At 45.0% G+C, this 15,061-nt stretch overlaps 1 protein-coding gene across 2 annotated transcripts in view; it reads left to right on the top strand.

Moving 5' to 3' along the window:
* Positions 1–12,909: 12,909 nt before the first annotated feature.
* EPHA7 (EPH receptor A7) overlaps positions 12,910–15,061 on the top strand; it is a 162,928-nt gene continuing 160,776 nt past the window's right edge. For both annotated transcript variants that reach the window (XM_044288966.1, XM_044288965.1), the window contains exon 1: positions 12,910–13,110. In XM_044288966.1, coding sequence (XP_044144901.1) covers positions 13,026–13,110 — 85 coding nt within the window. In that variant the 5' untranslated portion in view covers positions 12,910–13,025. The remainder of the gene's footprint in view (positions 13,111–15,061) is intronic.

Below are 15,061 nucleotides of genomic sequence, written 5' to 3'. Positions count from 1 at the left end.
ACGCCCTGTGTCCTTAAGGGGTTAAACATGACAAAGGCCTAACACTGAATGTCAGTGGAAAAACTGCATCAAATCTGCACCAAAAACCGCTGTTAGACATTGTGGATTTTAGTGCGGATACACTACAGAACAACTTGCACAGATCTTATGTGCGTTCACCCACACCCCTGTGCAGGTGGCCTTAGAGGGAAAAGACCGACCACTATTTTCATATAAAGCATGCTAGTATTGCATATGTATTTAGCTCATACTACTTTGAAATGTTTAATACTAAACTGTACACACCATAAAGCTACCATCATTCCACAGAACATCCCTTTCCATAAGGGCTCATTCACACGGCCGTAGGTGGGCCGTTCCGTGCATTGGGGACCACAATTTGCGGTCTCCAATGCAAGGGCACCCTCCGTATGGCCGCCGGGATAAATCCAGACACATTAGACTTGAATGGTTCTGCATTCGTCCGTTCCACAAAAAGATAGAGCAAGTTCTATTTTTTGCGGAACGGAAGTACGGAACAGAACCCCACAGAAGCACTTTGTAGTGTTCCATTTCATGATTCCATTCAGCATCTCCAGATTTGTGGACCCATTGAAGTGAATGGGTTCGCACTGAAGTGAATGGGTCTGCAATATGGCCACGGTCAGCACACGTTCGTATGCATGAGCCCTAAGGCTGGAATCAAACTTGATTCTTTTTTTACAGGAGTGGACACAAAAGAGAGATGTATAAATGAACGTCTGATTCTCCTCTCTTTGGTATTCAGCTCCGGGCTGTGTTCACATCACGTTGTTGTCCCACATTTAACGTATATATGTGGGGTAAAACAGGATGTAAAGGCGTAGTATACTGTGCTTTTCCATCCGCAGTGTCCAGTAAAATCCCTATATGTTAAATATGACCCTATGGTGAAGGATTCTACTGTATGGCATCTGTTTAACTCATTAAGGACACAGCCTTATTTCACTTTAAGAACCAGGCCAATTTTTGGAAATCTGACCAGTGTCACTTTAAGTGGTGATAACTTTAAAACGCTTTGACTTATCCAGGCCATTCTGAGATAGTTTTTTCATCACATATTGTACTTCATGACACTGGTAAAATGGAGTAAAAAAAATAAATCATTTTTATTTATAAAAAAAATACCAAATTTGCCAAAGATTTGGAAAAAATACCAAATTTCCAAGTTTAAATTTCTCTACTTCAACAATACATAGCAATACCTACAAAAATAGTTATTACTTTACATTCCCCATATGTCTACTTCATGTTAGAATAATTTTGGGAATGACATTTTATTTTTGGGGGATGTTACAAGGCTTAGAAGTTTAGAAGTAAATCTTGAAATTTCTCAAAAACCAACTTTTTAAGGACCAGTTCAGGTCTGAAATCACTTTGTGAGGATTACATAATAAAAACCACCCAAAAATTACCCCATTCTAGAAACTACACCCCTCAAGGTATTTAAAACTACTTTTACAAACATTGTTAACCCTTTAGGTGTTCTACAAGAATTAATGGGAAATAGATATACAATTTCAAAATTTCACTTTTTTGGCAGATTTTCCATTTTAATTTTTTTTTTCCAGTTACAAAGCAAGGGTTAACAGCCAAACAAAACTCAATATTTATGGCCCTGATTCTATAGTTTACAGAAACACCTCATATGTGGTCGTAAACTGCTGTACGGGCACATGGCAGGGCGCAGAAGGAAAGGAATGCCATATGGTTTTTGGAAGGCAGATTTTGCTGGACTGGTTTTTTTGACACCATGTCCCATTTGAAGCCCCCTGATGCACCCCTAGAGTAGAAACTCCATAAAAGTGACCCCATCTAAGAAACTACACCCCTCAAGGTATTCAAAACTAATTTTACAAACGTCGTTAACCCTTTAGGTGTTCCACAAGAATTAATGGAATATAGAGATACAATTTAAAAATTTTACTTTTTTGGCAGATTTTTCATTTTAATATTTTTTTTCCAGTTACAAAGCAAGGGTTAACAGCCAAACAAAACTCAATATTTATGGCCCTGATTCTGTAGTTTACAGAAACACCCCATATGTGGTCGTAAACTGCTGTACGGGCACACTGCAGGGCACACAAGGAAAGAAATGCCATACAGTTTTTGGAAGGCAGATTTTGCTGGACTGGTTTTTTGACACCATGTCCCATTTGAAGCCCCTCTGATGCACCCCTAGAAACTCCAAAAAAGTTACCCCATTTTAGAAACTACGGGATAGAGTGGGGACCCGATGGCACCGACGCCGCCCGCAACATGAAAAGCTGCAAACTGCAGGTCTGAGTTGGGGGGGTGCACGGGACACCCCCGTGCATTTAGCCAAGGTGCCTGCTCAATGATTTGAGCAGGCACCTTGTTCTGATCACCGCCCACCGCCCTGTGTCCTAAAGAGGTTAAAGAGGTTGTCTAGTCCCAAAATCAAAATTATTTTTATGTGCTCCTAACACCCCTCACCATCCTTACATATACCCCAATACCTGTTTTTGATGTCCGAGCTTTCCTTCCCCCCTGGAAGGCATCACTTTATCCTGGCAGATCTGTTTACTTTCTCCCCTTCATGTTTTGTTGAATACATAACTTTATTGGTACACAAGCCTGGCTGCACTGCACAGAGATGAGTCACAGGCTGGCCACGCCCCCCACTGCTCTGTCTGCAGCAGCTACTCCATCTATGACTCCTGTGTCCATCTTTCTGCACACAGACATGATTCTACTTCTCACTCAGTGTCTAAATCCCATTACTGACCGTCCACAGGCTCTGCCCTCACATGTGTATCTAATCCTATCCTGTGTGATACCGCCTGCTGAGCGGTGTATCTAAACTCATCACTGACTGTCTGCAGGCTCTTCCCTCACCATCTCCAGTGTGTGATAAACAGCTGGAAGCAGCAAGCGTATCCAATCACATGTGTATCTAATCCTATCCTGTGTGATACAGCCTGCTGAGCGGTGTATCTAAACTCATCACTGACTGTCCACAGGCTCTTCCCTCACCATCTCCAGAGTGTGATAAACAGCTAGAAGCAGCAAGCACACCCAAACACATGTGTATCTAATCCTATCCTGTGTAATACAGCCTGCTGAGCGGTGTATCTAAACTCATCACTGACTGTCCACAGGCTCTTCCCTCACCATCTCCAGAGTGTGATAAACAGCTAGAAGCAGCAAGCACACCCAAACACATGTGTATCTAATCCTATCCTGTGTGATACAGCCTGCTGAACGGTGTATCTAAACTCATCACTGACCATCCACGGGCTCTTCCCTCACCATCTCCAGAGTGTGATAAACAGCTGGAAGCAGCAAGTGTATCCAATCACATCTGTATCTAATCCTATCCTGTGTGATACAGCCTGCTGAGCGGTGTATCTAAACTCATCACTGACCATCCATGGGCTCTTCCCTCACCATCTCCAGAGTGTGATAAACAGCTGGAATTGGCAAGCACGTTCAAACACATCTGTATCTAATCCTAACATGTATGTGTGCCTGATACAGAGCCTGTTGTGTGCGATACTGCCTGCTGAAGTGTATCTAATCCCATCTTATATAATACAGCCTGCTGAGCTGTGTATCTAATCCCATTTTGTATCATAAAACCCTTATGCACACAACCGTATCCATTTTGCGATCCACATTTTTTGCAGTCCAATTGAGTTCTATGGATTTGAGGACCTCATTTTGAAGACCAGAATAGGACATGTTCTGTCTTTGTTGGAACTGACATACCGATGTATAAAACACACTGATGACGTCCCTGTGCTTTTCACATCTGTATGTCAGTTCTGCGAAAGATAGAACATGTCCTATTCTGGTCCTCGTAATGCAGATCTAAAACCCATAGAACTCAATGGGACTGCAAAAAAAAATGTGAATGTGAATCGCACACGGACAGTAACCTTATTTAGTGGATCCGAAACGTGCAGACCGCAAAACCGAAACGGTTCTGTGCACGAGTCCTATCACTTATACTCAGCGCCCATGACAGTGCCATCCACGGTGCCCCCATAACAGTGCCATCCACAGTGCGTCCATAACAGTGCCATCCACAGTGCGTCCATAACAGTGACATCCACAGTGCCTCATAACAATGACGTCCACAGTGCCACCATAACAGTGACGTCCACAGTGTTCCCATAAGTGTCAGCCACACTGCCCCTATAACAGTGACATCCACAGTGCCATCCACAGCGCCCCCATAACAGTGACATCCATAGCACTCCCTCATAACAGTGACATCCACAGTACCCCCATTCTACCATCCAGTGCCCCCTGTTTGCTGTCCAAAGTGCCCCCATTGTGCCATTCAGTGCCCTCATTGTGTCATCCAGTGCCCCCTTGTGCCCGTTTGCCATCCAAAGTGTCCCCCTTGTGCCATCCATTGCCCAATCCAGTGACCCTGTTTGCAATCCAAAGTGCCCCCTGGATCATGCACAGCATAGCGATCAGCCTCTGCGTTTACATTGCGCTGTGCAGGAGTCAGTACAGGCTTCACATAGAAGCCTGTACACTGCAGAGAGCGGTCGGCAATTCCGCGCTTGCGCACAAGCTGAATGCTAGCTAGTGCGCATGCACTGTGAGTGAAGACGGCCGGGCGGAGCTTTCTTTTGCAGGAGGCGGTGACGTCATTCATGACGATCCGTCTCCTGCACAAGAAAGGAAGAGAAGACAGTAAGAGAAGAACACGGAGACTCACCGGAAGACAAGAAAGCCCGACAGGAGCAGTCACGTGACCGGGTGGTGGATCTTGGAACCGGCTGCGCTGTGGAAGGTAAGTATGCGCTCAATAATCTTTCCTCCACAGGTTAGCTTTTAATAAAAAATAAAAAAAAAGATTAAGTCCGGAGAACCCCTTTAATGTATACGTTAAATGTGGGAAACGCTCATGATGTGAACGCAGCCTAAGGCCTCATGCACATGGCCGTTCTGTGCATTGGGGACCGCAATTTGTGGCAAATATACAACTTAGACAGGTTTTTTTTTCATATTATTTTATAACCATTTAAAGAACAGATTAAATGAAATATTCACACCGTATAAACATAAGACATAATAATCTAATAAAGCATTGTTTCTTTTTCTGAATTACTAGAGAGCGCTGAGCCAACCCACTCACACAACGAAAGGGCATAGCGAAAAATGTAAAACACATGTCCATCACCCTATAAAACAGATTGCACAGGATAAAAAAAAAAAAAACACAACTCTTGTGTATGAGTCAATCCCATTTACTTCAACTGGGATGATATACTGTACACAATACCAGTCACAGTGGTGCCGTTTCTTTATTACCAAAAAATAAAAAAAGCTAGAGATAAATATTATTATTTTATTCCATTGAAACTAGGGATGAGCGAATCGACATCCGAAGTCAGTATCGCATAATACCTCATTTGAATACTGCATATAGTGAGCTCTCCGTACAGTATTAGAATGTATTGGCTCCTAAGAGCCAAAGTTATTACTTTGCGAAGACGTCCCTAATTGAAACAACCGAGTAAACAGCATGGTGAATCTGAGCCATTTGTTCCCCAGTAGATGCTTTTTTTTCTTCTTCTTTACAACGATGTTCAAAACTTACAGTATCCATTAGACTTTCAACAAATACATAAAGCTCATCCAACCAGATGAAACGCTCTAAATAAAAGGGGTTGTCCGGGATTTTAATACTGATGACCTATCCTCGGGATAGATCATCAATATCAGATCAAGGGGGTCTGACAATCTACACCCCCGCCGTTCAGCTGGTTGAAGAGAATCCTGTGTGCCATGCCAGCACAGCCTTACCTTTATTGTTTACCTGCTCGCTGTTGACATCGCAGTGGTGAGCAGGTGTAATTACAAGCCGTCCTATTCACTTCTATGGGACGGCTCGTTCTCATTCAAGTGTATAGGAACGTGCCGTCCCAATGAAATAAAAGTCGACGGCAAGCTGGTGAACAAAGGAACCCGCTGATCGGGCGGTGGTGCTGGACCCCCACCTATCCTGAGGATAGGTTTTTAATATTAAAATGGGGGAAACCCCTTTTAATTTAGGGAAGAAAACACAGACATCAGAGTAAATGTAACGTTTACACTTTCCCCGCCAACTCTGGTTACATCTCTGATGTGGTGGAAAAAGTTTAGAGACTCATGGTGCTTCTGAACCTCCTGACCAGGTCTTCTTCAGGAACCCTGCCACTGCACACTTTGGGAGCGGCAGCCAATGGGGAGCAACTATCCCTTTTTCCCTCACCCAGGACGGTGCCTTCACCAGGACACAGGTCTAAGGCCTCCTGCACGCGCAAAATGCGTGCCGCAATGCACGGACACCGTCAGTGGGGCAGCCGCAGCAGATCACTGACCCATTCGCTTGAATGGGTCCGGGATCCGGCCGTTCCGCAAAAAGATAGGACATGTATCTATTTGCGGAATGGAAGTACGGGACGAAACCCCAATGAAGCACTCCGTAGTGCTTCCATTCCGTATCTCCAGATTTGCAGACCCATTGAAGTGAATGGGTCCGCATCCGTGATGCGGAATGCACACAGTACGTGTATTGCGGATTCACAAATGCGGTCCGCAATACGGCAACGTGTGCAGGAGGCCTAATCATGTAAGGACAGGAAAGCATCGAGGCTCTGCCTTTTTACAGTCAGTTTTGGAAACTCTGCTGTGTATCAGTTGAGTGATGTTAAGCTTTTCAGATTGCTGCTTTGGCTTCTTAAAATTCTGTTTGGAAAGAGTCACCCCCAGGTAAACCATGCTCCTCTCTTACCATGGAGGAGGCCTCATCTACAAGCTTTGCTAATTCCACCTCTAAGGCCTCTTTCACACGAGCGTGACGGATTAGGTCCGGATGAGTTCAGTAAAACTCGCACCATTTTGCAAGCAAGTTCAGTCAGTCTTGTCTGCAATTGCGTCCATTTTTTTCCGCGCAGGTGCAATGTGTTTTGGTGCGTTTTTCACGCGCGTGATAAAAAACTGAAGGTTTGCAAACAACATCTTCTAGCAACCATCAATGAAAAACGCATTGCATCCGCACTTGCTTCCAGATGCAATGCGTTTTTCACTGAAGCCCCATTCACTTCTATGGGGCCAGGGCTGGTGAAAAACGCAGAATATAGAACATGCTGCGATTTTCACGCAATGCAGAACTGATGCGTGAACAAAAAAACGCTCATGTACACAGACCCATTGAAATGAATGGGTCAGGATTCAGTACGGGTGCTATGCGTTCACGTCACTTGCTTGTGTGAAAGGGGCCTTACTCAGGAAGGCAAGAAACCTCTTCAGATAGATCAAGTCAACAAGCTTGTTAGTGTTTTGTTTGAGTCCTCTAATCAGTCTTACGTTTTTACTGCTCCCTGGAGATGGTGAAGACTGTGATTTAGAACAGTGTGATGGAACAGCTTCCAGCGCTTTCAATTCTTCTTCATCATTTTTCAGTTGGTGAGCTATATCATATGTGTGTGTGTGTACTGTAAAAAGGTACGAGGAATCATCGTTGATGATAGGTACATGTCACTGAGGTTCCTGACCTCGGTGGAGTAAGACCCAGTTTTTATATGTCAGCAGCAGTTGCTCTTTGACACCTTGGTAATTAGCATGGCTGTAATAGCTGATCTGGGACGGCTCTTACTGGGAGTAGTCAAAGTGCTGGGTGGGTGACTACTCCCCACGTTCCAGGCCAGGTTTTGCCAGGCATAAAAACCAGCCAGCACTGCCAGGTGGAGAGGATTACCTCCGTCTGACAGTGAAGCTCAGGAGGTCTGTGCTGGGCTGGAGAGCGGAGACCCGTGTGTCAGGGGAACAGGCCGCCTAATGCCTGTATTTGAACTTTATGAGGCAGATCTGCCACCAAGGTGACTTTTGTTATATTAACTTGCCATTTGGTGTGAAGTAACACCAACACTGCAAAAGTAATGTTTTGTTTTTGGCATCATGTGTGAATAAACACTGAAGTTTAAATTACAAACTGTATTTTGCCTCTGTATTGCGCCCGCTTATCCTAACTACCAGAGCAAATCCCCACAGTACAAATTCCTGGGAGAATTTTTTTTATGATGCTGCAATAAATCCCAGGACTCCCTCAGTCCTTAGGATGCATTCACACAATACAGTGTGTCTGTTGTTCATGGCCATTTGTAAACCCATTTTGCATTTATGTTCTGTCTTTTTTTGTATTCATTTTTAACTGTTAACAGACATTAAAAACAGATGAATTCGATTGGCTTTTTATTTTTTTTTAGCCCTTCATATACATAATGCCCCCCATAGTGCTCCCAGTATTATTAATGCTCACACTAGTTGCCCAGTGTACAGGTCCTTCTAAAAAAATTAGCATATTGTGATAAAGTTCATTATTTTCTGTAATGTACTGATAAACATTAGACTTTCATATATTTTAGATTCATTACACACAACTGAAGTAGTTCAAGCCTTTTATTGTTTTAATATTGATGATTTTGGCATACAGCTCATGAAAACCCAAAATTCCTATCTAAAAAAATTAGCATATCATGAAAAGGTTCTCTAAACGAGCTCTTAACCTAATCATCTGAATCAACTAATTAACTCTAAACACCTGCAAAAGATTCCTGAGGCTTTTAAAAACTCCCAGCCTGGTTCATTACTCAAAACCGCAATCATGGGTAAGACTGCCGACCTGACTGCTGTCCAGAAGGCCATCATTGACACCCTCAAGCAAGAGGGTAAGACACAGAAAGAAATTTCTGAACGAATAGGCTGTTCCCAGAGTGCTGTATCAAGGCACCTCAGTGGGAAGTCTGTGGGAAGGAAAAAGTGTGGCAGAAAACGCTGCACAACGAGAAGAGGTGACCGGACCCTGAGGAAGATTGTGGAGAAGGACCGATTCCAGACCTTGGGGGACCTGCGGAATCAGTGGACTGAGTCTGGAGTAGAAACATCCAGAGCCACCGTGTACAGGCGTGTGCAGGAAATGGGCTACAGGTGCCGCATTCCCCAGGTCAAGCCACTTTTGAACCAGAAACAGCGGCAGAAGCGCCTGACCTGGGCTACAGAGAAGCAGCACTGGACTGTTGCTCAGTGGTCCAAAGTACTTTTTTCGGATGAAAGCTAATTTTGCATGTCATTCGGAAATCAAGGTGCCAGAGTCTGGAGGAAGACTGGGGAGAGGGAAATGCCAAAATGCCTGAAGTCCAGTGTCAAGTACCCACAGACAATGATGGTCTGGGGTGCCATGTCAGCTGCTGGTGTTGGTCCACTGTGTTTTATCAAGGGCAGGGTCAATGCAGCTAGCTATCAGGAGATTTTGGAGCACTTCATGCTTCCATCTGCTGAAAAGCTTTATGGAGATGAAGATTTCATTTTTCAGCACGACCTGGCACCTGCTCACAGTGCCAAAACCACTGGTGAATGGTTTACTGACCATGGTATTACTGTGCTCAATTGGCCTGCCAACTGTCCTGACCTGAACCCCATAGAGAATCTGTGGGATATTGGGAAGAGAAAGTTGAGAGACGCAAGACCCAACACTCTGGATGAGCTTAAGGCCGCTATCGAAGCATCCTGGGCCTCGATAACACCTCAGCAGTGCCACAGGCTGATTGCCTCCATGCCACGCCGCATTGAAGCAGTCATTTCTGCAAAAGGATTCCCGACCAAGTATTGAGTGCAGAACTGAACATAATTATTTGAAGGTTGACTTTTTTTGTATTAAAAACACTTTTCTTTTATTGGTCGGATGAAATATGCTAATTTTTTTAGATAGGAATTTGGGGTTTTCATGAACTGTATGCCAAAATCATCAATATTAAAACAATAAAAGGCTTGAACTACTTCAGTTGGTGTGTAATGAATCTAAAATATATGAAAGTCTAATGTTTATCAGTACATTACAGAAAATAATGAACTTTATCACAATATGCTAAACACTTGGAGATGCAGGCACAAGCGCTTCTCAATGAATGCAGCAGGAAAAGACTTGTGCTACCAGCGTCATGACGTCCTCATGCTGGGAGCGCAGGCAATTTCCTGCTGCATCCAGTAAGGATGTTCAAGTGGATGAGTTTTTTTTTTGTTTAACCCATAAAAGGCCCTTTGTATCCATTTTTAACAGCTGTTAGGTGAGTGCACTCCCGTCTAAAAGGACATTAAAAACAGTCCCATTGATTTCAATGGGGTCCATATGGCTGTGAAAATGGCCACAAATTGGACTGTCCTATGTTTTGACCGCCACTATTCACTGGACATTAAATAAAAAGGCCATGTGAATAGCCCCCCCTGAATTGATTCTATTAATGGCCATGCGCCGACCGCCAGACATTTTTCCAGTTCGTGTGGATTTAGCCTAAATGATTACACAGAGCACTCCTGAAACGCTCTGCCTAATCATAAAGAACTGCTCCTCTGTATCCCCTCCCTGCAGGCATCCCAAGGAGGACGCACCATCAGTGTTACAGCCAGGACAAGCCATGGAGCACTGACTTTCCGCTTCTTCACAGAAGTGGTTAGAGATCATATGTCAGCACGATCCACCCTCCAGGTGTTGACCACGATGAGTGAAGTGACACCTCCCTTGTTGAGATCTATGGCCCCGTCTTGGAGAAATCTGCAGTTCCTTTCACATGATAATGAGGTGCTCAGTGCACCAAGGGGCTGGCCTAGTCCCTTAGAGCACTGCTCCCGCCGCCTTTCCCTCTTAGCCGCCCCCCCTCCCCTTGATTGACAGGACCAGGCATCCTTACTCTCTTCCTTCTTAGCGCTGTAATGTTCAATCAGCACGTGCACAGTTCGGATCTAAGCATTGGGGAAAGCACATGGAGATGTACTGTGCATGCGCTGATTGACCATTCACTGGCGCATGCATGAGAAAGGCCGCAAATGTCAAACAGGCGCGGATTCCTCCTCTGGGACCTGAGTGGGCCCCATAAGTGATGGGAGAACAGCTACACATGCACAGCCACCCACCCATTCACCGCTACAGCCAAGTACTGGCTAGAAGATAGAGAAAATATCATATACTCACCGTTGTCAGCAGCGTAGCCCCTGTACTTGATGCAGTTCTGCTGACTAGGTCCCTAACTGCTACATACGCTTAGGGGGAACATAGCAGCCGGGATCTAAAGGCACAGCTGTCCTCCGCATTCTAGGTCCATGTGTGATAACTGCTGATATACGGTACAGGAAGGGGTTAAAGCATGAGATTGCGTTTTGCAGACAGGACTGTCTCCTATATATATATATGGGGTTTGAGGAAATCCACGCACGTGCTGCAGAAACAGCTCCATCCAGCTGCAGATGTTCTCTGCCGGGTGTGTACAGGAGACGGCTGCTAGAACAACACATTTATACACAGAGCAAAAGACTGAATCCTTCACTTTAAAAACTGGGCGGCAGCGAAGATAGCGCTGCGGGTACAGACAGTGACGGAACTGAGAAGTCCCCAGGAGGGGTGCAGGGAAAAATACCCAAAACGTCTAGCATGCCACAAACATGTTTTTACATAGGACTGCACACACCAGACGTGCTCTTCCATAGGACTGCACACACCGGCCGTGTTCTTCCATAGGACTGCACACACCAGCCGTGTTCTTCCATAGGACTGCACACACCAGCCGTGTTCTTCCGTAGGACTGCACACACCAGCCGTGTTCTTCCGTAGGACTGCACACACCAGCCGTGTTCTTCCATAGGACTGCACACACCAGCCGTGTTCTTCCATAGGACTGCACACACCAGCCGTGTTCTTCCGTAGGACTGCACACACCAGCCGTGTTCTTCCATAGGACTGCACACACCAGCCGTGTTCTTCCGTAGGACTGCACACACCAGACGTGCTCTTCCATAGGACTGCACACACCAGCAGTGTTCTTCCATAGGACTGCACACACCAGACGTGCTCTTCCATAGGACTGCACACACCAGCCGTGTTCTTCCGTAGGACTGCACACACCAGCCGTGCTCTTCCATAGGACTGCACACTCCAGCCGTGCTCTTCCATAGGACTGCACACACCAGCCGTGCTCTTCCATAGGACTGCACACACCAGATACATGGTTATCAACCAGCCTGTATAAAATAAACTAGAACTCCACAGAAGCCTTTTACATGGGGCTGCATACAGCAGACTACTTTCGGGATTGGACACAGCATCTTTTACAGAGAACTCTACATACCTGAAAACTTCCACAAAATATATATATATATATATTTTTACATAGGACTGTCCACAGAAACCCACAGTACATGGAGCTGTACACACCAAAATGCTGTCATATTCCCCCAGAACATGTTTTACATGGGACTACACACCTGAACCTTCCAATTTACATGCACATTAAAAAAATAACAATTCCATGTTCCCGCGGTACACATTTTGATATAGTATTTCAGAATATCGCAGCACATAGAATTTGTACATAGGGTTGCACATACCAGAAATCGTCCAGAATCCCACAGAACACACTCTTACATGGGACTGCACACACCTGAAAGCTTCAGGAATCCAACAAAACACACTTTCACATGGCATTGCACACACCAGAATTAGAAAGTTTGCAGAAGCCCACAGAACACACTTTTACATGGGACTACTGCACACACCAGAAAGTTCCTAGCCTTCCACTTTTACATGGGACTGCATATATCAGAAATCTTCCGCTTACATGGGACTGCACACACCGGAAAGCTTCCAGAACCCTACATATATATATATATATATATATACACACACACACACACACACACTGTACACATGGCTGAGGTACCAGCGCACTGACGGGAAACTTTCCACACGCAGACAGGTTCGCTCCCTCACTCACGGCCACACGGGTCCGAGGCTCCGCCCCGGCCAGTCACGTGATGCTGACGTCCACACAGCTCCTTTAACCCGCTAGGATCTAGCATCCAGGCTGCAGTCAGAGGCTGGCACAGCGCTGGAGCAGGGACGAGCATCCCTCCGTTCACAGGAATGTATTCTGCGCCCAGCACCTGAGAGTCCGCGGTCCGACAGCAGCCGCTCGCTCCGAGCACAGAGCACCATGTCCCCCCGCGCGGCTCCCATGACCTTCTTCCTCTGCCTCTTTCTATTTGCACACCCCGCGGACGCACAGACTGCCAAGGAAGGTAAGAGCCCCGCAAAGTTTCCCCCTTGCGCCCCGTGGAGGGGCCACATTGCCAGGGGCGAGGAGAGAAGTTTTCTGTGTTGTGGAGAAACTCCGTGCACGTCATGGCAAGAAGCTGCTCTATGTATAGAGTCCCGGAGGAGCCGCGTGCTCCGTTATCTGCGCCTCCGGGGACTGTCACCTACCTGGTATTAGGACCGCTGCGGGGACTGTCACCTACCTGGTATTAGGACCGCTGCGGGGACTGTCACCTACATGATATTAGGACCGCTGCGGGGACTGTCACCCGAGTACTAATAGGACCGCTGCGGGGACTGTCACCCGAGTACCAATAGGACCGCTGCGGGGACTGTCACCCGAGTACTAATAGGACCGCTGCGGGGACTGTCACCAGAGGTCTTGGAGAGACAGTAATAATATGACTTGTGTGGGAACTCATTCGCCCGAGGACTAGGAGAGACAGTAATAATATTGTCTGGGGACTGTCTCACACCTTGTACCAGGGGGAAACAATAATAATAATATTACCTATGTGGGGACTATCACACACCTAGTACTAGGGGAGACAATAGTAATATTACTTATCTGGGGACTATCACACACCATGTACTGGTGGAGATAATAATATTTATGTGGTTATTGTCACACAGTAGTACTAGGGGAGGCAGTAATAATATGACTATAATAATATGGCAGTAGTACTATTACTTGTGTGGGGACGGTCTCACATCTGAGAAATATTAGGACCGCTGCGGGGACTGTCACACACCTGAGTAATTTTAGGACCGCTGCGGGGACTGTCACCTGAGGACTGGGGGAGACAGTAATAATATGACTTGTGTGGGGACTCATACACCTGAGGACTAGGAGAGACAGTAATAATATTGTCTGGGGACTGTCTCACACCTTGTACCAGGGGGAAACAATAATAATAATATTACCTATGTGGGGACTGTCACACACCTAGTACTGGTTGAGATAATAATAATATTACTTATCTGGGGACTATCACACACCAAGTACTGGTGGAGATAATAATTAATAATAATATTTATGTGGGTATTGTCACACAGCTAGTACTAGGGGAGGCAGTAATAATATGACTATAATATATAATAACATGGCAGTAGTACTATTACTTGTGTGGGGATGTTCTCACACCTGGGTACTAATGTAGGCAATACTATTGTGGTGGGGTCTTTCACTTACCTGAGTATAGGTAGGTAAATAGATAGTCGTGTGTTTTGAGTGATAACTGCTGTCTGTCACGCACTGGTGTACTAATGGTGGTACTAATATTATTACTTATGCGCTGTTCTAATCTGGGCAATGATGTTGTGTATTGTCTGCCAGACTAGACTACTAGTATAGTAAACTACTATGGAGTATTGTAAAAATTGTAATATTACTTATGTGGCGTCTCATACACTGGAATACTAGTGTAGATAGTAATATTACTTATGTGGCGTTTCATACACTGGAGTACTAGTATAGATAGTATTATTACTTATGAGGCATCTCTTATACTACAGTATTAATATATATAGTAATACAGTGTTATGTAATAAGTCTTATAAACTGGTGTACTAGCGTAGACAGTAATATTACTTATGTAGTGTCTCATACTTATGTAGCATCTCATACACTGAAGTACTAGCGTAGATAGTAATACTAATGTGGCGTATTATACACTGGAGTACCAGTATAGGTATTAATATAATGTGGCATCTCATATACTACAGTACTAGTATATATATTAATACAGTATTATTTTTGGGTGACTCGTATGCTTGAGTACTACTGTAGGTATTAATAATATTACCAGAGTCGCTAAAGTCCTAGTTTCCTAACCTTATCCCTTGTGTCTTGTCTGTCGTGTGTGTAGTAATATTACTTCTGTGCTTTGTGGTGTTGCCCTGCAGAGTGCAATGTGTACGTTTATATGTGGTCTG

This window comes from Bufo gargarizans, chromosome 4 (assembly GCF_014858855.1).
Source record: "Bufo gargarizans isolate SCDJY-AF-19 chromosome 4, ASM1485885v1, whole genome shotgun sequence".
In the NCBI taxonomy this organism is placed as follows: Eukaryota; Metazoa; Chordata; class Amphibia; order Anura; family Bufonidae; genus Bufo; species Bufo gargarizans.
The sequence above is the reverse complement of the archived record's forward strand: the minus strand, read 5'-3'. Positions and strand labels throughout refer to the sequence as shown.